Source organism: Vicugna pacos, chromosome 6 (assembly GCF_048564905.1).
Source record: "Vicugna pacos chromosome 6, VicPac4, whole genome shotgun sequence".
Lineage (NCBI taxonomy): Eukaryota > Metazoa > Chordata > Mammalia > Artiodactyla > Camelidae > Vicugna > Vicugna pacos.
The window spans coordinates 15558052-15584230 of NC_132992.1; the positions used below are offsets into that span (position 1 = coordinate 15558052).

General features: G+C 46.3%; 2 protein-coding genes across 7 annotated transcripts in view; one reads left to right on the plus strand and one right to left on the minus strand.

Annotated features, from left to right (window-relative positions):
- The window catches only part of LOC140696794 (uncharacterized), an 85230-nt gene that overhangs the window by 9960 nt on the left and 49091 nt on the right, over positions 1 to 26179 (minus strand). For 3 of the 6 annotated variants that reach the window (XM_072962448.1, XM_072962447.1, XM_072962449.1), the window contains exons 5-9: positions 15858 to 16021; positions 15068 to 15140; positions 10220 to 10441; positions 1434 to 1545; positions 777 to 887 (exon numbers count right to left, since the gene is read on the minus strand). The gene's annotated coding sequence lies outside the window, so the exon portion shown is untranslated. Of the gene's footprint in view, positions 1 to 776; positions 888 to 1433; positions 1546 to 5999; positions 6108 to 10219; positions 10442 to 12783; positions 13147 to 15067; positions 15141 to 15857; positions 16022 to 26179 lie in introns of all 6 variants that reach the window. The other 3 variants (XR_012073308.1, XR_012073310.1, XR_012073309.1) reach the window with 3 other exon arrangements.
- TNFAIP8L3 (TNF alpha induced protein 8 like 3) overlaps positions 12410 to 26179 on the plus strand; it is a 33072-nt gene continuing 19302 nt past the window's right edge. Inside the window, exon 1 of the mRNA XM_072962450.1 lies at positions 12410 to 12701. Coding sequence (XP_072818551.1) covers positions 12650 to 12701 — 52 coding nt within the window. The 5' untranslated portion in view covers positions 12410 to 12649. The remainder of the gene's footprint in view (positions 12702 to 26179) is intronic.

The following is a 26179-nucleotide window of genomic DNA, read 5'->3' on the forward strand; positions in this document are numbered from 1 at the left end:
ATTACTTTGTAGTGGATTAATATTTCTTTTAACTTCTGGTCTAGATGGCCCCTTTTGGCTCTTGTATTTTTGTTTTAGATAATGTAAGATGTTTGATTTTTTAGTTATAATGAAACTATATGTTGGAACTAGCTCAGTCTAATAACATAACACTTTCAAATACCAGAGTGATTTGAGGCACATTCATTCCCCCATTAATTTATTAATACCCCACCTTGTTCCAAAAGCATTGTTAGGGGGCTTACAAAAACAGATACAGCAGGATACAAAGAAATTAGATTAGGTATTACAGATTAGTCATGAAGTCAGTCCTGTATTTCCAAAGAAGCCAAAGCAAAAAGGGAAAACTGAGCAATAATAGTATTTGCAAGTGTTTGCAAGACACCAATTGTTTCCAGGAAACACCCTGCACTAAGCTCTAAGTGAACTCTGTCCCATTCTCAACAGTATCTCTGTTGGTACAAGCGAGGACACCACACCTGAGGGCTGCTCAAGAAAGATCCAAACAAGGTGGGTTTTTATTGGTCTGGCTTGATCCGGGGGTGAGATTTTACTCACAAGAAACAATGAAATGTACATTTGTTCCAGTTACTATAGACGCATAACAAGTTCCCCTAAAACTTACTAACTTACAACTACAATTTTATTTTGCTTATAATTTTATGGGCCAGAAATTTGGACAGGGTATAACAGGGGTAGCTTGTTTCCATTCCACAACGCTGGGGACTCACCTAGGGGCAACTCAAAACCTGGAAAATGAAGGCATCTTCACTTACAAGTCTGGTGGTTGATCTGGTTATTGGCTGAAACAGGAGAGCTCACACACCACCTCTTCATTGCATGGAGTCCTCAAGGTAGTTGGAATTCTTACATAGCGACTCAGGGCTCTGAAGGGGAGAGTGCCAGAGAGCCAGACAGAAGCTGTACCTTTGCATACTTCTTGCTTAGCCTCAGAAGTATACAAAGTCCCTTTCACTGCATTCAGTTGGTTACCAGAAAGCCATAAGCCCACTCAAGCTGTGGGGAGAGGACAAAGACCCCACTTCTTCATAGGCGACTTGCCTTCATAGGCAATGTGTCAAGGTCACATTGCTGATATGCATGTGGATGGGAGATATTGTTGCTACCATCTAAGGAAATACAATCTGCTATAATATCCTTTATGGAATCACCCATAAATACTATATCTGCAACCAAGCCTTTGATAAGGCTTTAGATCTACTAAAGTAGATCTAAAGGCCTTAAAAGGGTCTTTCTGATGCCAAACACCAAGTGAGGAGGTCTTGGCTTGGTCTAAATAGTATAGAGCAAGTTTGAGAGTCACAGTGACCATACACTAAATGGATTAACAGTTCTGGGTCCCCATGTGCTCAAGCCACATAACAAAATACCAGAAAATGGGTGTTTAAACAACAGAAATTTTATTTACTCACAGTTCAGGAGGCTGGAAGTCTGAGATCAAGGTGCCAGGATGGTCAGGTTCCAGTGAGAGTTCTCTAGGGTCGCAGATGGCCACCTTTTCACTGAGTGCTCACATGACCCCTTCTTTACGTGAGCAAAGGGAGAAAAAGAGAGAAAGTTCTTTGGTGTTTCTTCCTACAAGGGCACTAATCCCATTATAAGGGCCCCACACCTATGACCTCACTAACCCTAATCACCTCCAGAAGAACTCGTCTCTAAATACCATCACATCAGAGGTTAGGGCTTCGGCACATGAATGGGGGCACAAACGTTGAGTTTATAACACCATAGCTGCAGACATGCTAGCATTTAGTGGAAAATGATGTCAATTCCTGAATATTTCCAAATAACCAGAGTCTTTAATCAAGTAGACAAATCACCCACACATGTGAATTTTTCACTTTCTTTCCAATTTAGTCTTATAGTTAAAACTCAAACCAGAGACTATGACACAGATATAAATAGAGCATCATTATATATAATTTGGAAAGGATTTCACTGGTATACATCTGTAAGCAGTTCAGGAACACTTTCAAGCTGTGTTTACATGATATCAAACATCTGGATGAAAACTGAAAAAAATAATCAATTTGGATTGGAAACAAAACAGAAGTACAAATCTCAGTGCACTGGCCCTTGGAATACTGAATGCGGAGTGAATCCCCAAACCCCATGAATGAGACAATGGTGCACAAGAAAGGCCATTGAAATGGCCGGGAGGGAACGGGGCTTCTGTGGGAAGGCAGATTTTTAAAAGAGAACTCCATTATGCAAACAGGGGATGGGAAGGGATGAAATCAAAGACTACGAAAAACATGAAGAATACAAATCTCAAAGAACCAAACTGCAGGAACCAGGAGCTTTGAAGCTTGAAAGCAAAGATTTTAGTTCAACTGAAAACCCAATAAATCCTGGCTATCAGGGAAAGGGGCGTCCGGGAAACTCAAGCATCTAGCGAGCCAATGAACTATTCCTTTCAGCATCACAACCTACTTCTACTCTTTCAGGCAGAAACCTTTCTAAAATGTTGTACTTACTTCCCCAGCCTCCAAGAGAGAATACACTCTCCTCAGATCACCACTAGAGCCCTCAGTGTGGCATGCTCTTGTCCCAGCAGTCCCTGCTAAATGAACCCTGTACCCAAATACTTTAGTTTTTCCCTCTGCTTTTTCAAAGTTCTTCTATTTTCTCTTTCCATCATCTCTCGGCCGTTTATACTTGCCACGTGATTTAGGGTAGCTTCCTGAGACATGGACCCTGAGAGGAGGATTTGAGAGCAAGTTGTTTATTTGGGAGGTGACTCCAGGAAGCTCCAGCAGGGGGCTGGGAGAGCAACAGGAAAGGGAAGGCAGCCCAGACAGGGGCGTTACTTACAGGTGAAAGTTACCCCAGTGGGCACCTGGGGCCCCTACAGGACTGTGCAGATCTGTCCCACACGAAGGGCGGAAGCCTAGGTTTTTGTTTCCAAATTCTGTCTACCATTCTTTGACGGTTGCTCCCATTAGGTCCTCTGCCCTCCTAGAAGCCTGCAGGGGCTTGCAGTGGGAAACCAGTAGGACGGAGGGGAAGTGAGTGCCCAGGGGATGTGGGTGAGGACAGAAGCTCCTCCACTCTGGCTCTGGTGCTGCCTGGAGTGGCCACTCCCCACCACTTTTGTTCTCACACCTAACAGAATTTGGGGGTAAGGAAAGAAAACTAGACAATGAGTGAGAGCCTAAGGGACTCCCCTCTGAGTAAAAGACACCTCTTCTGATAGCTCAAGGGTCTTTACTTCCTGACTTCTCCTGGTTCTTGGTTATATTCTGAAAAGGTGCTGTAAGACAACTGATGGTTTTAAAAAAAATTTGGCCACTCAAAAATATCCAATCAAATTCACCCTGAAGCAAAGTAAGAGTCTACAAACGGCAGGTGGCACCAGGCAAATGTTCTAGAGATAAAAACTGCCTTGTTTGTATCACCTCAAGTAATAGGAAACAGTCAGATGGCAGAGTCAGTGTCAAAGGTGGCGCGACCATCCCAAGAAGAACACGGGAGAGCAAGCTGGGAGCTGAAGGCCAGGCCCAAGCACCCTGATTTACATAGTCTGTGAGGCAGAGCCAAAGGAGAGACCGTGGGTCAGTGAATCCACAGGGACCCAGGGCACGCCGGATGTCAGGTCACAGACAAGACTTGTGCCCTCCTTCACCTTATGAGGGGAAAGGGACTTGGTCAGGACAGGCTCAGGCATTAGCAAGGAAGTGGGGGCTATGTTCAAGGCATGCAGGATGGCAAGCTGAAGGTCCTCAGGACTGGCAACTGAAGAGGGCTGGGACAGACAGTCCTGACTTATTTAAAGTCACACGTCAAGTTCATGAACAGCCAGGACAAAACTCCAGGTGTTTTCACTCCAACACGGCAGAAATTACCCAACATTTAGTGGTCCAGCGGCAAAGCCAAGAAAATGTCGGTTCCAGAAATACCAGGGCATGCTGGCCCAAAGTTCCCATGAGGGCAATTCTGGGGAGAAGTGCCTAAGGCCAAGCCAGAGAGTCAAAACCTCCCTAGCCATCACAGCAAAGCATCCCAGCTGGCAGGAAGGAGATGGGGAGGGGGGAGCGGGATGAGAAGAGCCCACACACCAAAGACGGAGCTGCAGCAAACAGAGAGTCAGAGAAATTAAGGCAGGAGGCATGGAAAGACTGAAATGGGGTGAATGTGGGACAAACACATCATTGCTTAGACTCTGCCTAGTTCTTTGTTTTGATACATACTCAAGGCTCTCCTGTGCGTAGGGAGCAGAGCAGGATGGTAAAGACGTAAGCTCTCAGATGAAAAAGAGTGATGGCTGAGGGACCTCGAGCTCTGGCTTGGGTATAGGGGGATTTAGGCAAGGCTAGCAAAAGTGTTGTTCAGCAATCAAGACACAGGTGGAGAGCTGGGAGGAGGGGGACTGTGGATTTGTAAAGGAAAGGGTAAAATGAAGAGACTTGTGGAAGAAATAGCATTAGAACTCAATAGGACTGTGGATGCCAAAGTAAAAGTAAGACAAAAATCACAGAACTAATTTGAAGACTACAAGTCTGGGGATCTGTTGACACCTTGGGTAACAATGGAGATTTTGGGAAGATGCAATTGTTTGGAACTGAGAGTCAGTGTTGTTCTGACCCCATCTCTACTCTGTATCCGGGAAAGGAGAGCAGGGTGGGGTTAGGATCTTGGTGTCCAAGGCTGCCCTCTTTCCTCTGGGCCACTTCCTATTCCTGTTAATTCCTGCAGCAGAACCTGCACTTGTTTTCTGAGACAGAAGCCCAATATTTGATCCTTGGACTTATCAACTTCACCAAGAGAAAAAGTGTGAGTTACAGGAATGTGAAGGGTGAACTGAGTTCCTGGATTCTTGACAAGTATGTGACTTGACAAAATCCACACTGAAAGAAAGTAACACAAAATTTGGAAGGATAAAAGAGTATAATTAAGCCAACTGGAAATATGGTGTCAATGTGTCTGTTTGGGGATAGGATTAGTTCATTTGAACAAGGTCACTGTGACTCAAATATTGTATTGTAGTGATGTTATCCTGAAAGACCCTCAATAAATCTAACCATTCATGCATGTCTAGATAACACAAATTTGGAAAGATCTAAAAACCAGCTAACATTGATACTGACAGCCAAAGGAAAAAGTTGAAACTCTGGAAATCCCCATGGGATGAAACGTGTTAATGGTCTGAACTAAAATAAATGTTATGTTCTTGGCTATGGGAGGATTTCTCATCTATGCTATACTGTTTGAGGTGTTCAGATGATCATACCCACAATCAAAAGGCCAGGGAAGTAACCAGGACAGGCCCAGGAGTCCTGCCAAAAGATGACATGAATTTATATTTTTCCTCAGAGAATGATCAAAGGTTTTTGGCAACCAGGAATCAGATCCAGCGCTTGAAAGATTCCTCCCTTAGAAGTGCTGATGACTTCAACTGGGCAGATTGGCTTTGAACACAAAAGAGAGTGACCAATTAAAGGACAATGCCAAGAGAAGACTTGGTGGGAAAGAAAATGTTGGCTAGAGAGGGGAGAAGAAGAGAAAGTTTGAGAATCCAGAAAAGAAGGAGAAGGGGGAAGAGGGGAGGGAACCAAAGGAAGTTGTTCATGAGATAAAGAAATTTAAAAGAGGGGTTGGTAGAGTCCTGCTTTTGAGAATTCCATGCCAAGTAGAGATGGGCGACTAAAACACGGGTAACTAGGAGCTGCAAAGAGGGGAAAGATCAGCACTGGGGAAGAGATCTGGGAACTGAAGGCAGAAGCAGACTGAAAACTGGATGTAGTGAAGGAGAGTAATTGGCCCATAAAGGAGCATGGTGGTATGATGAGTGTCCTGAACTCAGGCCAGAGACCTGGGTTCCAGTCCCACTCCTGCCTCTAACATTGGGCAAACCACTCCATCTTTCTGAACCTGTTTCTTCATATCTAAAGTGATGGGGTTAGACTAGGTGACCTCAAATATTCCCTCCCTCTTCTACAGCCCTCAATTCAACACACATTATGAAATCAGAGACTTACATAAATGGAATCTTCCAGATTGGAACATGTATTTAGCTTTCTAAGTAGAAAATGCTTTGAAAGGAGGCAGAAAAGGTTCCACTCAACACTTGGCGAGCATTATTTGTTCTGTGAAATAATTAGCAAGTAAGCATTATTGAAATAGGCTGTCACATAATTATAAGATTTTTTTTTAAAAAAAGGATTTAGGAGACTCAATTTTCCCTCCCATAAATCAGAAGAATGACTAATATAAACCCTGGGAGGATGTTTAATAAAGATATATGCAGGAGGAGAGAGCTAACATCAAATGAAGAGTGCTGATCTAGGAGTCAGGAGCCTTGAATTCTAGTCCCAACTCTGAAAATGTATAATTTTCAAAGGAGTAACACAGAGAACTGGCTATAGAGGTGATGGAAGAGCTGAGAAGCCAGAGGACAGTAAGGGAACCTGGATATTAGCAACAGCAGGAAGCCACTGCCACCCTGGGCTGGAGGAACAAAAGGGGGGCAGTGCTGTTACTGGAACCCAGAGGCTGTGGTCATCTGATGGAAGCTGAAACTACAGTGGGTCCACCTGGTGGGAGCTGGAGCCATGGAGGAGAGACACCCACTGTCAGAGGTGCTGAGAACTGAGGGGTAGAGGATTGGAGAGAATATCCCGGCTCTCCTTTGCCCTGCCCTCCAATCTTCTGCCAGTGCCTCACATTGTCTGGATCCAGCTGGAAACCAGCTTACAGGATGGCAAACACAGCCTGCAAGGGTCAGCCCCTCCTCTATTCAGAGTAGAGAACGGGAAAGGGTGGATCTGATGACAAGCAGGCCAGGACTGGCCCTAGATCCAAGTTCTATTTTCTTATAACATCTACCTATTAGTTCTGCATCAGCCTAGGGTCTAGGTCTTCATCCATTTGAAGACACCCATCCAGTCATGTCTTGTTTTCTTTCTTTCTCAGCCTGAAACTCAAATGTCATACAGAATGTTTTTCAAGCCTTCTTCGTTGTTCTGGTTTCCTTCCTCTGGGAGCGCTCTGGTTTGTCTCCTTAAAATGTGGCACCAGATGTTCACAAGACCCCTGGTGTCCATAGTACCAGCTCAAATACAGAGGACTATTCCTGCCCTTCTTGTAGCAAGGCAGCTGTTATCCCACTGTTGACTCGTGGAGTTTAGAGACAATCAAGACCCATGTCCCTTTTCTATGTGATTCCAAGTCTTCCCTGACCACTCCTAGAAGGGCAACTATATATCTGATAAGCACAACCAAATTCATCCTCTAAAACACTGACCTAAAGGGCGAAAAAAAAAAGAGTAGACTAGACCAGAGCCCAGGACAGAGCTCTGTGCCACTCAACGGGAGGCCTCCCTCCAAGTTGATTCAGAACCATGAATCAAAGCTCACCAGGTAGTGCTGTTCAACCAGTTCTAGATTAATCTACCAGCAAGGGAATTACGCAAGACTTCATCAGATTCTTTACTTAAACCATAACATACAGTATCCACGGCAGTCAGTTCCCTTCACTTTGTACCTGAAGCACAGACGGTGTTTCACTAATACTTGCTGCCTTAAAGTTGAATAAAATTATCCTGATTTATACATCTAATGATCCTTTAAAAAGTTAACATGGTCATTTTAATGGGACATGATAATGAACCTATGTTGGTGATCATCGCTTTCTTCTTTGAATGTTTATAAACATGTCTGCTCCAGATTTTTGCTAGAGAATGGCAATCTGTTATTCCTGAATTCCACTCCTTTCTTACTTTTGAAAACTGGGGCAATATTATCCCTATCCAATCTTTGGGCACTCTCCTATCTTCCTAAAACCTGTAGGGACTCTAGTTGCTGCTTAAGACTCGTGGGTCTTGACTTTCTCTTCTCCCCAGTGGGAATAAATTGCCCCTTTCCACATCACAGGGCTAAGGATCCAGGAAGATGGGAAGACAGAGAACACAGCTAACACAGTCGACCAGGGTGCCCACAGAGGAGCCGTGGGCTGTTTAGCAGTAGCTCCAATACAGCCCTGAAAGTGAATGCCACAGGTGGAACAAGACACCATATGCAATCGGGAAGACTCCCAGCGAGGCTGAACCTATGATCCTGGTCCAGCTGTGTAAAAGTCTTACAGACAACCCCACAGGAAGCTGGGACAAAGTGCAACAGATATTGGGCCAGTAGAGTGTACTTCTCTCTCCCTCTTTGTCTTCTTCCTTCCTCTTTCTCAATTTCCCTCTCCCTCCAAATCAGTGCTTTAGAGACACTATTACTGCACTTGCTGCTCAGAAAGCTGTCCTGCAGACAGCTCATGAGCACAGAAGCTAAAAACCTGGGAGAATAGCCTGATATCCAAGTTTCCAGCCTCATCCACCTTTGCCTCCCACAGGGTGCCTGCACATGGATGGGCCTGTGCAGAAGACACAATGCCCACAAAGAAAATGTAGAAGGATGTTGTCCATTCCTCTCCTCAACCTATACGAACTCCCTCTGGGCTCAATCAATGCTTGATAAAGGCAAAAATGAACCCAACTAACCCACCCTCTGCCAAGAAGGATCATGCTCATTAAAATTCTTGATAAACTTCAAGTTTCAGGATATATAACAATTATTTTGTTAGCTATAATTTTCTGTCCTGTTTCTTTCTCCCAAGGACAAAGGAGGCTGCTAAAGGTTCACAGACACTGATTAAAGATGTATGCAAAGATGTGGACATGAGGATGTTCACTGATGCTGTCTATTTGAGCGGAAAATTGGAAACACCCTGTATGCCCAACAACAGAGGATTGTTTAAATAACTTATGGAACATCCATACAGTAGAATATTGTGCAGCTATTAAAAATCATATTGTCAGAGAGTAGATGGAATGATCACTATTGTTAAAAGGAAAAAGCAAGTTACAAAAGCAGAATGCCACACACAAAGAGGGAAATTTTTCAAAAGACATGTTAACAGTTATTGCAACTGGTGGAATTATGAATGGATTTTCAAATTTTCTTCTTTTTTGCTTTTAAGTGTTTTCCAATTTTTCTACAGTGATGCACATTGCTTTCAAAATAAGGTGGTAGAAGGGAATAAAACTTATTTTTGCTAGCCAGAAAAAAAAAATTTAAAAAGCTCCCTCTCCCAAGGCTGTCTTCCAGCATCTTGTTCTGCCAGATGGATATGAAGCCAGCTCAGACCCGACTGTCCAGCTTGCCTAGAGTCCCATGGAGGGCACCTTGGCTCTGGGCAGAAGCTTCCCTGGTGCCAGCATTTACCTTGAGACAAATTACTAAAAATTGGGCTGTCCTGGCCAAGATCTCATTCCAAAGTACTAAGGGCCACTTCAGCCCAGAGAAGCGAGCGTTCCAGAACCCTGTGGGTTTCTGAAGCAGAACAGCAGCCCTGGCTTGTGAGAGGAACCTCCCTCCCTTCTCGAGGCTGCTTGCTGAAGGTTTGCAGACAGCTCCCTTTCCATCCCACAAAAGGAGACAGGCAGATGAGTCATAGCACTGGCTTGGCTTAAAGGAGTATTACTGTGTTAGCAGAAATGGATCTATTTTATTATCTGTTTCTTGACACCTTACAAATAGGTAAGGTATGCTTTTCCCACCAGACAGGCAAGTACCCTAAAAAGAGCCACCAATTTTGTTAGCTGAAGCTAAGAAATGACCCATAAGAGTTAGAAATTTTTGTGTCTAAAGAGTAGCCAGGCTGAAAAGATGTAGTGGAAACATTGAGGAAAGTGGTTTATAACTCTCAGACTCTAGATTCAAATCTGCAAAGTGATGCCATTTTTCTAAAAATACCCAGAGGAACTACGGAAGTCCTTTCCTCTTTTCTAAGAGCTTTCTCTTTCTTTTTTTCTTTTAAAGAAATATACTAGGGTTTGTCTATTAAGGAGATTCACCACCTCAGATTTCACTGTTTTTCTGGGGGTAATGGTTGAGGGATACTATTTTAAGGACTTCCTTCTCTTATACAGATTTTTCCACCCTGGGAGGACAGATAAGGTATGTTCCACTAATGTTCCTCATTAAATACACATGCGTGCCAGCAGTCATTTCCCTTTGTCTTGCTATCCCATGACAACAGATTGCATATCATAGGAAATTGGAATGGAGATCTTATTTAGTTTGGATCTCTCTTCTCCATTGTTTAATTCCACATTCAATATTTCATTCTGTCTGCCTCCTTTTGCAGAAATATACTCTGACTGAATATAGGGACAGATAAATGAATAGATATAGTTTATTAAAGACTCACCTCATAGACCTTTCAGCCTCCATAGACCAGCCCACTGCCCTCCAGAATTTCATCTTAGGGCTGAAATGTACTAGGTACTCAGCAAAGATCGAATGACTGATGGGTATATCTCTGCTGCAGACGTGCACTCCCAGTACGTTGTCTACTTTTGTTAGTTCCAGTAGTGTTTGGGCTGAGATGCATAGATGTCTCAGTGGTATTTCTGTCTTCAACCCAGACCACCTGTCCATCAAAACAAACAAAAACAAAAAAAGCTTCCACCAAGTGCCAGGAAAGGAGGTCTAAGGGAACAGAGAAAGTTTCACATTTCCTGTTGTTGAATCTAGGCAAAGCCCTTAGAGGAAGCTGGATGCCTTTTCAATCCAACATGCTCCGTTCTCTGACGCTATCATCGTTTTTCCTTCAGACTGCAAAGCTATGAAGCCAAACTTTATAAATGATCCCAGCTATTTGTTTTTTGAGTTTTGTCCAAATGTTGCTGTTACTTTTTTCTCTTTGCTTAAAAATGTGATTTTAAAATATTTTGTGTTTCTAAACAGGATCCATTAGATCTCACTAGTGTTCTTTCCATTTATCAAACATCAGCTGGGTGCCAGGCATTGGGTGGTAGCTTCCACACTCACTGTTTTATTCACTCCCTTAACAACTACCCCAAGAAGGAGATGCCCGCACCTGAAGAAACTGAGGGAGGTTAAGCCATTTGCCTAAGATTACATTCCTAGTGTGGGGTTCTTTTGGCCCCCTCCATCGAAATCCATCCAGCATTTACCAGCCAAAGTCTATCAGTTTGGCCATCCAGAAAACATTTTCTGAGAACACAAAGGAGAGCTGCATTTGCACTCTGTGAAGCCCATACCTTCACCAAAGGAGGTAGCCTCCAGGTAGCCAAGAGGCCAAACTCACATCTAACCTTAGTGGTCAGGAGTAGGTTCTGACTCAGAGAGCCCTGATTTCAGGTCCCAGTTCACCTATTTACTGGACCTAAGACCATAGGAAAGTTTCTACTCTGAGACTCAGTTTCCACCTTTCGAAATGCAGATAACAATTTAGGTTAAATTCTATGAAACTGCCAACTTTCAACCATTTTAGACCACAAAAAAAATTTTTTTTTCAAGTGGTTGGACTTAAATTCTTCAATGGGTCGTTGTAGAGATTAAACGAGTGCAGACAGGAAACAATAAATGGCGCTTTTTAGTAGACTTTTCTCTTCCCGATTTCATTTTGCTCAAGTCAGTAAAGTGAGTTTGTGGTCTCTCCTCACATTTTATATGTAGAGAAGTCAGCCTGAGGTTATGTGAGTGCTGGAGCTGATTATTCAGGGAGAAAGTAAGACTGCGTGGATAATCAAGAATTAACAAAGGATCCCTCAGGCCTTACAGTTCCATGTGTTTTCACCCTCGTTTAGTCTCTCAATTACTAAGTAAATTCACAAACGCTTCCCTCTTTTTTTCTTTTAGAAAGTGGAAGGAGGGGGATATTGAGGAAGTTTAGCACTGTGTTAAAGACAAAGAAAGTTTTAAAATCTGTTCTCGCACCTCGAGTTAGGCCTCGAAGTGGCCTGGCTCCCTGACTGGCAGTAGGGCGGTCCCGCCTTGGACGCGAGCAGAGCTCCCAGGCCCGGGAACCGGCTCCAGGGCGGCTCGCCCAGCCGGCCGCGCCCACGGCCAGGCTGGGAGTAGCAGCACCACGGTTAGCACTACCTGCCGTGCGCTGTTTACTTCCTCGCTTGCTAGGTGCCAGGCCCTGCTCTTGGCCCCGCACACGCATTATTTTATTTACTCCTCTCACAGCATCCCGGACAAAATGGAACTCTCATTTTCTCCATTCTCCAAGTGAGGAAACAGACACAGAGAAGTTGAGTCACTTGCCCAAGGTCTCCAAACTGTGGAGTCGGACTCGAGCCTCGGCAGCCCGAAGACTCCCACTCAGAACCTCTCCTTTCCTACTTGTGTAGAGGAGCTTTTTCACCTAAGAAGCCTGCAAATTTAGCCACCCCCAAGGGCAGGGGCTCGGCCTCTCCGACTCGCACGACCTCGCCGCTCTCCCCAAGTCCAGGGTTCCGGGCGTCCGACGCGGGGCGCGGGTGGAGGAGCGGCGCCGCCCGGGGGTATTTAACCCCTGTCTTGGAGCCCACAGGGCGCCGGACGTTCCGCTCCTCCCCGCTCGCGCCTCCCCGCCCTCCTCCCCGCGCTCTCCCGGCGCGCCCCACCCTCCGCCCCGCGCTCGCCTCGCGCGCAGGCACCGGCCAGCGGGCGCGGGGAGCCAAGAGCGGAGCGCAGGCGGCGCTCGCTTCTGCGGAGCGGACCCCTGGCCCCGGCCGCGGCGCCCTGCCCGGACAGAGTGCGACGCGGCAGCCAGAGCCAGCACGCCAGCCCCGAGCGCCCCGCGGACTGGCGGACAGCTGTGGACGCCCGGCCGGCAGCCCACAGCATGGATTCGGATTCCGGCGAGCAGAGCGAGGGCGAACCCGGGACAGCCGCAGGTACTAGGGGCCACGGCAGCCCAGCCGGGAGGGCTGGGGCGGAGAGGAGGGGAGGCCAGAGCGGGAAATCGCCAGTATTTACCGGAGCTGCCAGGCGGGAGGCCGATCCCCAGCAGCCCCATCCCTTCCAGGCCGGGACTGGGATGGCTCCGTGCCGTGAGTTTGCTTTAGGGCTTTCTCCCTATGCACTTGGGCGCAGGAGGGAGAGTTGGTGCATTTGCGGGTGGCTCTCCGCGCTGCCGGGCTCCGGCGGTGAGCTCCGCTCGCTGGGCTGGGTGGGGGCGGGGCAGGGTTCGGGAAATCCGCGCCCTGTAGTTGTTCCAGAGAATGTTGCAACACATCTGCCTTTTGAAATAACTTTCCGAGCGCCGGCCGGGTGCTCGAACCCCGGGCTCCAGGGACGCTGCGGAACAGGTGATCCGCTCCGAGGGCGTGACAGGAGACTCTGGGAAGGAAAGGCCCCGCGAGTGGGCGGGCAGGAGTCAAACCACAGCTTGTGGCTGCGGTTCCCGAGGCTACTAGACGAGCCAGTGCAGAAGCGTTGGCCCATGGCTGCGCCGCACGCGCGGAGCAGGTCCCCGCCGAGGGTCTGGGAACACAGACGCGGGGGCACGTGGGGGACCGGCTTGGCCTTTAAGAGGCCCAGCCAGCTTTTGACAACCGATACTTATCGAAGAGATGGGTGGATGCTTACTTAGATAAAAACGAACGTCCTCCCCCGTCTCTCCCTGATACTGAGCAACAGGAGGAAGCCACCCACAGCCTTGGGTCGACTTACCGCTGGGCTCTGCCCACCTCCACGGGCCGGCTCCGCCCGCCGCCCACCGGTACACGGGCGGGAGACTCAGTCGCCCTCCCCCGTGCGCGTGGTTCCCTGCGGCCGCGCGGCCCTGCAAGCTAGCACTGGCCAACAGACCTGTGACCTGAGAGCTGGGACCCTCCTGGAACAGACTCAAAGTCCCCGACTAGTCTCCACTCTACCCAGTGTCAGATCAGTGTCCTGAGGATGGGGACCAAATGACAGGAGGCACCATCAGCCCAGGAGTGGATGCTGGAAAGGTAGGCTCAGGAATCAGGCAGGACAGAGCCAGAAGCTGTGCCAAGAAGCCTTCATCCTCACAGCACCTAGCCAGGTGGTTATTATCTCCATTTTATAGTGGTTCAGAAAGGCTCAATGGCTTAACCATGAATCACAGCCAGGGAGTAGTAGCCAAGGGCAGAGTGACTCCCTTTCTACTGCATCAGACCCCTCAGCCTTTCACAGGGCGGCTGGTGTGTTCAATACCTTCAGCCAAGTGGGAAGGGATAAGGATGTGGTAAAGAAAGGTGGCAACGCCAGGATGCCTGGGCGTAAGGATTTCTGTGTGTGTGCAAGGGCCACCTGCTTTGTGTAGGTATGTATGGTCATAATCAATAAACATGAGCCCTTTGCAAAGTTCTATGTTTCTGTGACTATAAAGCGCCAAGATTTTGTTTTACAGGTGGCTTGTGGATCTCTTCACATCATTTAAAAGTTCCAGTGGGTATTTTGTGTATATCTAAGTATATCTCCAGAGCTCAAAAGGAGGCAGGGAGAGCAGTACATTGACATTGACACTTACTCTCTCAAAATCCCGGGAACTAACATGCTCTCCCTGCACCCATCCTCAGATCTCTTAAGCGGGTTGATGGAGAGGGGGAGGAGGATAAGGAGGCTTAGATGAAGAGGAGGGGAGGAGGAGAATGGAGGAGGGAGGAAACACTCTGAAAAGTTGGTACTTGGATGAAAGGGAAGAGAAAGAGTTCTTAAGGGTCCCACAGCCTGCCCAGCAAGGAGTATTCCAGTGTGTGTTCCTGTCAGTTTGTGGCAGAAGACCTTGCACAACTAACCACAAACGTGACCACTGAGGTCAGATGGGTGGGTCCAATGAAGAATCGGGCAGCCAGCTCTGTGAGCTGTCACCATTTGTTTGTGCCTTTCTGTTTTCTACAGCCATTTCTTCTTCCTCTCTGTGCTTGAATCTCACAAACTGAACATTTATTTGAATGTCGCCAGCCATTCTGCTAAATGGCATTCAGTCTCACTCATTATTTTCAGTGTTAAAGTATTCTTCGTGATAGAGCTTCAAAACTAGATGCTAATTCATCACCTTGCTGTGGCTGCATCCTATCAAGTGAAAACTCTTGTTGCAGCTTTAGATACAGGTTAAATTATCCAAGGGCTTGACTGTTGTCCCTATAAGGAACATGAAATTCACCAGTGGACCTGTATCTGTGCATGCTGGATGGGTTTGTAACTGAGAAGGACAGCAGGAAGCAGGAACTCTTGGAATATTCGTGTGTGTGTGTGTGTGTGTGTATGTGTGTATGTATGTGTGTGTACCTACCTCATGGGGAGTTGAGATGAAGAGCTGCTTTATCTCCTCCACGCCGTCCCCTTCCTGAACCTGTGGAAAATCCCTGCCATAAGACAGACCTTATTAAGATCCAGAACCTGGACTGTTGAATCAGAAAGACCTGGGTCTCAGTCTCTACCTGATGGGCAAGTTACTTAACCTCTCTAAACCTCAGTGTCCCCCTCTGTAAAATGGTACCACAAGGGGGTGTGAGGATTAGATAAAATAAAGCATGAAAGGTGTTCTTCCTGGTAATCATTCAATAAATGGTAGCCGCTATTTTTATTATCACCTGATTGGATTACTTGCTGTAAGAATATTTACTAAATAATGTACCCCGGTGCTTTGTAAAATGTGAATCACTAGTCACGTGTAAAACAGTCAGTGTTGTTGTCATTATTATCACATTAATGTAATTGCCTAAAGAGATTTGTTTTGAATTTTCTCCTTTTCACTCTCATTCTCTCTGGCATGTGAGTGTGTGTTTGCAGATGTGTTTGTTTGCTTGTTTGGGGGAGGTTATTTTTAGGTTATTTCTTCTCATCCTCATCATCTTCTAGCTCAAGACATAAAGATGGGGACATTCAATACTCCTGCTTTCACTATCCTTTTTTTCCAGCTCTAGGGAAAGCTGCACAAAGTAGAGAACCCCTTAGCCAGTCCCCCTGCTAACCTGGAGACTGGCCACTTTGTGCTACTTCTAATAGAAGAGCAGGTAGTCTCTCCACACACACTGGTGCACCTTTTCCCTTCAAGGTAACAAGGCACAGGAGGTACTCACCATTCTTCTCCATTTTTGCTCATCTCCTAGCCTTCTCGGTGAAAAATTAGCAGAGGAGCGAGGAAATCTCTGAGCACCACCTACTCTTCACCGTAGCCCTTTTAAGAGACTTTGCCAAAGATCTCCCCAGTAGCTGCTTCCCACCTCTCTCATCGAGAAACAGCCTGCATAGGAGGTGAAGGGAAGGGAGATGGATGAGATTCATCTTCGTCAGCATTTTCTGTTTTTCAGGAAGTTCAGGGTGGTGCTTCTGTGTCATCCTGCTGCCCCTAGCTCTCCTCTGCTTTTCTGTCATTTTATGGTTCTTTCTATGATTAGGAAAGAGACAGGGTTTATGGAGCACTGGATTCTTTCCAGAGACCCAACTTGGCAGTCTCTCCTTTGACAAACCCACCATCCATCCCTCAGAAACCCCAGAGCTGGGTGTATTAACTCGGCAGTGATTGAGAGTCTTTTCTAAGAAGAAACAAGCAAGTAAACATTAGCAGCGTCAGCTTTTCCCCTTGTTGGCTTGTAAGACCGAGATGGTCTACCCAGCAGAAGGTAGACAAGCCCCTTCCACCCACAGCTAGATAGTCCAGGGCAGTCAAGCTGATGGGACATCCTCGGGCTGGGTAGCTGCTGCAGAAAAGCACTTCCACACGATGGAGTCAAGATGTGGCGGGGAAACTTCAAGATAATAAAAGAAGTGAGAAAAGAGCACCCCCTGACTTTGCCCTTCCTGTCCTTCCCATCCCCTAGGTCCTAAGCTTGGCCCATGTGAACAGAGTGGCACAGAGTGAGTAGGATTCAGTAGGTGGCCAAGAGGTGTTCCAGAAATCAGACACCACTTGACACCACAGATAAATAGGGAGGCCTCTGCAGAGGAGGGCTAGGGCCTACGAAGGAAATAAAGCTACATGAGTGTAGAGAGGGCCACTTACTAGGAAGTCTTAATAACTCAGTCCTAATGGTGCTGAAGGAGCCCCCACTGAGCTGACAGTACAGCAGAGACGTGACCGGCTGAGAGCTGGGTTTCCAGAAGCCCCATCTGACAGACACGATGTGCGGGCATGGCCTAGGCTTGGAGCCTCGGCTGCCAGGGTCTGGCCACAGAATCAGACGGGGTGGTAGCACTCAGTGAGGCAGAAGAGGAAGGATGCAAATGTCGTTTCAGAGATACAAACAACGGACATTGGTGACAGATTGGACACAAGCAGTGAAAGGGGAGGGTGAGTGGAAGGAGGCTGGCATGTGAGTTGGGCTGAGGGCAGGGGAAGGCAGGAGTTGGGCTTCCCCACCCGCCCAGTGCTCCTCTCTTTCCGTCAGACACTTAGCAGTGATTGCTTGCTTTTGCTTAAAGGCGCTTCTCCCCGTACACAATGAATCATGCTGGGGCATCGGTTCCAGGGGATCATGGGGTTCTAGAGTGTGTTGATTCTAATTACTAGGTTAATTGTGGAGGCCGCTCAGTACCTTTGTTGACTGACAGATTGACAATTGACGGACTGGCCTATGGAGGGCAAGGACTCCCTGGGGATGACGTACGACTTGGCTATTCGTCATAGTTCCTGGTCTTTTTCTTGTTTCTGGACATTTTCAGGGGCCTCTGCCTCTTCCACACAGTGGGCTGTAATTACTCTGAGGGTCAGGACCTTGTCTTGTGCTTTCATGTTCCCAAGATTTTATGGACATAATAAATGAATGGGCACCTTCAGAAGCCTCCTGAGAACTCTGCACTAAAAGACCAGACAGGCAGCCAGAAACCTGTCCTACAGAGTAGAACTGCCAAAGGTTTCCTTCAGTTTTTTGTTTTGCGTTGGTGTTTTAGGATTTCTCGCACTGTCTGGGACGCTATGTTGGGAAGTATGGGGAGTGCAAGGAGAGATGAGGACCCAGTCCATTCTGTCTTCAGGGCTTGGGATCGGATGGGGAGATAGGATGCATGTGCTGCTGGCCACAGCTTAAGGCGATGCAGGAAGACTCTGACCCCCTGTCCTGGGATTACACCCTGGCCATGTTTCTGTACTTATGTTCTCTCTTGATGCCAGCGACTGTGCATTGTGTGCTGTATGGTTATTCTGCACATGTCTCATCTCTTGTACTGGCCTTAGGTCCCTAGGGCAAGGACAGGGTCTTTTTTCACCTGTATCACCTCTCACCAATACCATCCGTGTCCCCTAAACACAGTGGTAGGTTGCTGGCTGGCTGGCTGGCTGGCTGGATGTACAGATGATGTTGTAGGTTGGTTCCCCAGAAACGAGACTCTGAGATGGAGGTTAGCATGCAGGGGGTTTATTTGGGGATACTCTTGGGATAAATACCTGGGGAAGAGAAGAGAAGGGGAGGGGACGGACACTGAACTGGGCAGCAAGAAACTGAGCCCAACAAGAGTCTAGAGCTCTGGAGCTGGAAAGCCCTTCAGAACTGAGTTGGGATGAGGGGCCAGGCCTTTATATCCCTTGACATAACAATCAGTCATTAGATGCAGGCCATCCCTGGATCTTGGGCGCAGCTGTTCCCTTCAGCTAAGGGGCAGCTTGCAAGTGCTGGGTCCTTCATTCCTGAAGGGGAACTTGGACAGCACATCACAGCATGCACCACGGGTGGCCTCCAAAGATTGTCAGGGATGTTTCGTGAGGGATGGCAGCCCTGTCTACTGGCAGAGTTCAGGGGATAGTTGTTGAGCTATAAACTTTATCTAGACCTCATTCGGGCAATTTAGATTGCCAGATGAAATCAGCCATTCTAGACCTCATAGCTCTACACGCAACTGTTCAGTCCACGCAGCCCAATAGATATTGGCTGATCATCTGTTTTGTGTTCAGTGCGTGCAGGGTGCTATGGCAGCAAACAGGAATGGAATTAGATGTGCCCCTGCCCTCCAGAGGCTTGCAGCCATGTTAGGGAGAGAAAACACCCACCTAAAGCAATCTGCCAGACTGGGCGTTATCAGCAATAAACAGTGTAGGATTTGGAGCAGGGGACATCGTGGTTTGGGGTTCTGGTGGGAGGGCTTCATGGAGGAGGTGGGCCTTGAGGAGAGCCTTGAAGGCATGAAGGATTTAGAGGGAGGAGAGAAAGAGCCAGGGAAACAGAGACGGTGGCAAGGACAGGAGCCTATGAGAAGCCTAGCCGGGCCCAGTGGGGCCCCCTGACTCAGACGACTAAAAGGAGAAGACATACTCAACACGTAAAATTGGGTGTTGTGGTGGCTGTGGCCAGAAACCATGTAAGTTTCTGGAGATGAAGAGAGAATGCGTATGATTATGTAAATATAAAGCTCTGTTTCCTATGTTATTTTTCTCCTGAAAAATATGGCACCTGCTTTTTTATTTGTCAGCAAAACCAAATTATAGTCACACTTTCCATTAGTGCTTATCGCTAACTGGTTCATTTTCCTCCAGAGTTACCACTGGCTCCCATTTGAATTCACATGTAAATCTCTGTAAAGACACTATATACACAAATTTTGTTTTGTTTTTCAGTCACTTGGCTTCCAACTCTTTCTGTAAAATGCCTGTGTAGGTGGGTGTTTGGCCTGTATGTTGTACAAGTGTAGAAATAAAGGAGAGGGAAGAATTAAAAAAAAAATAATAAGTTTCCTGTGACAACCCAATCTAAAAAAGCATATAAGCAGAATAAATACCCTTTCCCCCTTACATATATTAAGACATGCCCCCCAAACGTATATGTTTTTATAGATCAGAAAGGTTCTTTTTCGGCAACGAACTGCATGGCACAAATTCTGAAATTGCTTTAGAACAATCTTCATGTTCATATTGGGTTTCCTAAAACATCATTGCCTGGGAATAAATTTGAGCCTGTTCATGGAAAATCTAGTGTGCAGACTATAGAAGTGGAAGGCTTGGCGGCACAGAAAGTGCTGGACACACCCTAATAGAAGCCAGTATTTTGTAATTCAGTTCTCCAGGAAAAAAAAAAGGAGACACTTTGGTGGTGTCCAAATACTGCTTTAAACAGTTGAAAAACCACAGAAGCAGCCACAACTTCTAGACTGTCTTCTCAAAAGTAAAACATGCTTTCTGAGAAACCATTCTAGCCCTGAAAGGAGGCATTTTGGTCGCTTTATGGAGACTCCCAGTTGATATTTTTGTAGCAGAGGCGTCCAGTTTCATGTGCGGGAGGAAATTCTGTAAAGGGGTGTTCTGGTGAGCACATGCATCCCTCATTCCTGATTTGGGGCCTGGAGGTTATGCTGGGAAGGTAAACAGATTTTCAGTGAAGAATATGGGAGGGAAACGGTGGGGGCCATCTGCAGGCAAGGCCTCTGCAGCTGCATTTTCCTACCATGTTTGAGTCTGGTTCCTTAGCTTCCTTGGAATAACATTAAGAAAGTCAGGGAGAGAAGACTGGGGTTTGGGTTACAGGGTAGAAAAAGTAGGTTTAAGAAGTTGTGGCAAATATCAAAGAAGATGAGAAACTGTGAGGATGGTCTTTGCCAACCGGAGTCCAGCCCCAAAGGGCTAGTACTGAAGGTAAAATAATAGTGATGTTTTGAATATTCATGTATTTATTTTATATTAAGCACATATAGTGTATTTGAGAGTGGGTTAACTGGTTATAGTATTTAAGCCTTATACAGGCCTTCTGAGCTAGGTACTAGAAATAGCCCCATTTTATAGACCAGGAAACTGAGGCACAGAGAGATTAAGTAACTTGCTCAAGGATGTGCAGCTTGTCAGTGGATATGAAGTCGGTCTAACTCCAAATATGGTGTTCTTGTACCAGGTAAACTATGTTGTTAGATTGCAGATGCCACATAACTTCACAAACCCCACCAGCTCCCACAGGGCCCTGTGACCACTGGGTTCCTTCATTAGGCAACTTCTGTTCGATTAGGACATCACATCTCCAGAAGGCCCTGTTTTAAGCTGCAGGCATTGCCGGCATCAGCCAAGTGGGCAATCACGGGCTCCAGAACAGGGGCTGGTGAGCGGTGGTGGTTCGGGAGGGAAGATGAGGAGAGCAGCACAAAGCAGCTGCCAGGGAGAGAAGGTTCTGGAAGGACCCTACAGCCACATGCATGTCCAGGGTCCTGGGAACCTGGTACGTGATGAACGTGGCAAACACTGAGAGGAGAGAAAGGTTGAAAAGCAGACTTAAGAGATGTGCCGAAGACAAACAAACGTTCCCTCTATCAGAGTACACTTAAGCTGGGTCCTAAGCTAATTTTTTCCACACCAGCATTTAGAATCATTTCAGATATAGAGTCCCCAGGTCATGGTGACCAGTAGGATTCGAAGATGAGAGAAAACTCAAAGACAAGACTGTGGCCTGGTGACGAGGACTTGAGATTCTGAGTTAGAAGACCTGGGTTTGAGTTTCTGTCTCTTACTTATTGCTTTTTCGTAACATTATTTTCCAACCAAAGGAATGCAAGTTCATGGAAGTATATGTGAAAACAATACAAAGAAGAAAGTTAGATTGAGCCCTAAGAGTAGATGTGCTTTTCCAAAGGAACGAGTGTAGTGCAAAAACAATCCAGAAAAGATGCAAGAGAACTTAATCGGGGAGGGAGTGGGCCTTATAAGAGAAAAAGAGTCCCCCTTCTGAAATATTTTCTTGGGGACACTAAAAACATTGGCTACACTGCCAGGCAGTGTCAGAACTAGAATCGAAGGCCAGATCCTCTGGCTCCTCTATCATTCCCCCCAAACATATGTAATTTTTAAAGAGGATCAGAGTTATTCTGGGTGTTGGGATATCGAAGGGACGCCTGCTCTGTTCCTTCCTACACCTTCCACTGTGTTCTTCCCGCCCCATCTCCCCTTTTCCTCTCCTGAGCTTTCTCCCTCCTGGCACAGCTGCCCACAGGTAGACACCACAGGCCCACCCTGAGCCCTTGCCTTGTGCCTGGCCCTACATGGAGCCCTCAGAAGGTCTGTACGTTTTTTAATACCCAGAGGAATTTGGTAGGTTTTACAGATGCACAGTGACAACTGCAAAGGCTAATTTGAGTTAATAAATTCCAGCTTCAGGAATAGATTTGTTCGTGTCTAGTTCTCCAATTATGTTTTTAGTCTTTGTTTAGATAGATTTTTCATTTTTGTAAGGAAAAGGGGAAACTTGTTTATCTGTGTTAGCCTCTCTTACTCTTAGGATTTAATCCAGTGATTCAATCTCAGTCAAACGAAGCAAGCAGAGCAAAGTTAACACAGAGTCAACTTTGAGAGAGCCCAGAGCAGTACCTGACGGGAATTAAACCTGAATTTTCCTGACTGTTTTTTCCCTCTTAACTTCTCTGACTGTACATAATCCTGGCTTTCTCGCACCCCTCCTCAATTTCTCCCATGCATCCCTCATTAATACCTTTCTCCTACCTGTGTCTCCTAAGGCTGAGCTCTTGGCCTTTTCTTTTCTGACAACACACCTTCCTCTGGAATAGACCACCTATTTTTACAGCATGAAGCTGAAGATTCCCAAAGCTGTGGTCTAACCCGGTCCCCTCTCCGGAGCAAGAATCCTGCCTTTCAAAGGACCTCATCTCCTCACTGTCCAGGAGACACCCCAACTCAGCACAGCCACACCTGTTACCTTTCCATCACTTTCTCTCAACTCTTCTGGTGGCCTCAACAGCCACCAAGTACTGAAAGTTAAACAACTGTGAAGTCATAAGAACAATGAAATATCCTACACACACGATCACATAGCAAAACCAGGACATGGATAAAGCAGGTATTAGTCACAGTTGATAGATAAAGAAACAGATTCACAGAGATTAGATTACCCCATATTACAAAGTAAGTGGTAATTTTCACTATTTAACAATGCCCCCACCAAAAGGGGGGCAGAAACAAAAATAAATATCCATCCTAAACAAATATTTAATTAAATATTCAATTGAATAGTTATTGAATGATTAAATACGTAATGACATTTCCACACAAAGGAATATTTACTCAGCTGTTAAGATAAATTAATTTGAAAAACATGATATAGGTGTTTACATTATAACGTATGAAGAAAACTTGATAATCTATGGTCCCAATTTTGCTATATACATGTATATTTATTTATTATAAATACATACAGACACACACTCTATATACACGTACACCCTTTTTTAATATAAAGAAGGTGAGGAAACTCCCTTCTTCACATTCACACGCATAAACTTTTGTTAAAATGCTGGAAAAGAATTAATCACTCTATATGATGAGTTTATAGGTAATAATTTACTTCCTTGTACTTTCCTTCCGAATTTTTCCTCAATGAGCATATATCACTTTCATGGGCTGTTATTTTAAAAACAACAACCAAATGAGATCCAGTGGCCCTGTCCTCTGCTCATCCTTCTACTTTCTCGCAGTTTTGTCCCAGGTTCCTCTATTTTCTTCCCTGAAGCTCGTTCTTCCCTCTGTTCCCCGCGATCCTCTTCCCCACCGGACCAGACATGGGCTCCTGCCAGCTCAATGGGGAGTCGGAGGAGCATGTTCCAGGCTTCTCTCCTCAGCCCTCTTCCTGCTTACCCATTGCCCTGCCTTTGGCTCTGCCCTCCCTCTCGTGTCTACCCCATCACACCCTCCCCTCTGGGCCCACCCAGCCTGGGCCTCATGGGCTCTCATGCCAGGAAGAGGAAGTGTAAACAGTCGGGGCAGGTAATGAGCTGATCTATTTGAAGCCTACAGACAGGCCAAGGGCACCAGAGCCTCGTGGGCCAAACGGAGCTGCGGGGTGAGCTGGCTGACTCAGCTGCTGGGGCTCTGGACTGTGGCCTTGCTGTTGCTCGCTGACCAGCAGCGTGCGCAGCTGGCATCCCTGACCCTCACTCCCTCCTTGACCCCCATCCCAAACATGACTGACTTTCACTTTGCACTTGTTCACCTACACATTTTTGTGTCTTTATTACTTTTACAATTTTGAAAAAGAAGGGGGCATTTAAAATTATGTTATAAACAGGCTTGTTAGCTTTTAGGAGGTACTGGTCTGCCACCCCTATAATGGGTCTGCCTTCCCCAAAAAAATCGTTATTGAAAAATTGTATGACATTAAGTATTATATGTATCTGTTTCTAAAGGAATCAGACAGAAATGTATTGGAGATTTCTTGTGCATCTTGGAGCTGAAAATGAGGTATCAAGGCCCCAGTATTCTTTACTACCACCCTAGCTCTACCTTATTTTATTCCTGCCAGTCCAGATGCTGGCAGGAAACAGAAGTGCTCACCCTTCAGACTCACATTTATCAGAGTTCTTAATCCAGTTTTAATTTAGTCCCAATCACTCTTAGTGACTGGTACTCCCCATCTGCCACGATTTTGTCTTTCTTGATTTACATTATGAAAACTGATTATTTTATCCCTTTTCAGGTATAAAAATATATATATTATATTAACTACGAGTTTTCAACCTTCCAGAAAAGCTCCTCCTTCCACTGAAAAAAAAAATCACTCCAACTCTCTTAATTTTCAAGTGGAAAGCAGTATCAGTTTCCTTATTAAGCAGCCGTACCGCCTTATTAATGGCAACTGAGTGAATATAACTGCTATGATTTTTAAAGGAGAGATCAGACAATATGAGAGGCAGAATGACTGAGATAGAAGTGAATTCTTAGAGAAAGCAGGTGTTTATGCCAAGAATGATGAACGGTACATCCCAAGACCAGCAGGTGTTAGTACACACCCAGGCATCAAGTCCCAAGAGCTGTCACCCTGGCTTTCTCTTCCCCCCAGGAGGTAAGTCAGTGATGGGCTGAGGCTTATGGGTTGAGTGAAGGAGTCTGGTTTTCTTTGTTTCATTTTTGTTAAAAAAATAAATAAATAAACCTCTCCACATAAAAAGAGCTCTGCCAAATTGTTATACCTCAATGTCAGTGGCTGAGATCTGAGCCAAGTCTGAAGAGGGATGACAGTAGGTGGTCCTAAGGGCCTGAGACTGTCATACAGACCAGATGGAGGCTGGGCAAGGACTAAGAGCAGCTGGTCAGGTGGTCAGGGAGTCAGGTCGTGTGGCAGGGAAGCCAGAGGGGCGAGGGGCTGAAGGGCGGGCCTGTTCTCTCCAGGGTCACTTGACCTACAGCGGGTCTGGAGGGACAGCTGGCCTAGTCTTCTTGGTCTCCCACCTGGAGAGTAACCCCTTTTAAAATGAGTCCAAAACTTTGAGAATAGCCAGCTTCCAGCAGGGGCCCACTGATCTCTCACCTCTACCCCAGAAGCAAGTCCTGCTTCTGACCTCCCCTCCACCCTGTCTCCCTGGTCCCAGATCTCGGCCTCATCCTCGATGCTCCCCTTCCCTGCAGCCCCTCCCACCTGGTGCTCCTCTCCGTTTCCTCTGCCTTGTGGCCCCCCACCCACCCACCCCAAGCCCTCCTGGGTGCTAGAGGGATGAAGGCAGTGGAAACTCCAAGACTTGTGGCTGTGCCTGGAGACAAGTCATGAAGTGAAAGCTTCCAGAGAGAAAAACCAGACCCTTAACAATGAACTAGTTTTCTAAATAGCAACGCCGAGGGCTCAACAACAGTGGTGCAATGTGTTTGAATTCTCAAGGTGGGTGATTTCTGATGTAGAGTTCTGAACCCAGTCACACCATCAGTCAAAGTGTGGGAGTGGACTAAAGTTATTGTAAGAGATTTCAAAAAAATTGCCTCACTGTGTTCCCTGCTTTTGGAGCTGCTAGATCAGGAGGCCCCCAGGCCAAGTCCGGCAGCCACTTGTTTTTGTATGTCCCACAAGCTAAAAGCATTTTTGATGGTTATGTTGTGAATGGTTATATAGGTACCCTTTGCTACTTTTGGCCCTTTATTCTCTGGATCTTTAAGGCCATTTGCTGACTCTGTGCTGGATTAGATGTTCCCTGAAATGGGGAGTATGTTAAAATAGAGGAAGCTGTGAGATCCAAGGAGCAGGAGATGGGCACAGAAGAGAAGGGATGAAGGAGGAAGGGAGACCTGGGATGACAGCCTGGAGCAAGCTTAGAAGGAAATGCACCTGGATTTGAGCCAGGGCATAGAGCGCTCCCAGAAAAATCTCCAAGAAAGACAACTGAAGTGGTAGATTAGTTGATATGTTTGAACCTATTGAGGAGAATTTTATACTCTGCTAAGAACTTTGTGAAAACAGTGTGGAGATTCCTTAAAAAATTGGACTTCATTGTCAAGGTTATGGAAACCCAGTCAGTGTTCTTACTGGCAGAGCAGCATCATCAAAGCCAGCTCTGAGCCCAGGGCAGGAAACAGAATGAAAGCTAGGGTAGAGAGATGAATGAGGAAACAGACAATACTGCTGATGAGAAATGGTGGGAGTCGGTACTAAGGTGGTGTCAATGAGACAGAGAGAGGTGGATACGTTGGAAGATATTAAGGAAGCTGAACTGACAGTCTGAT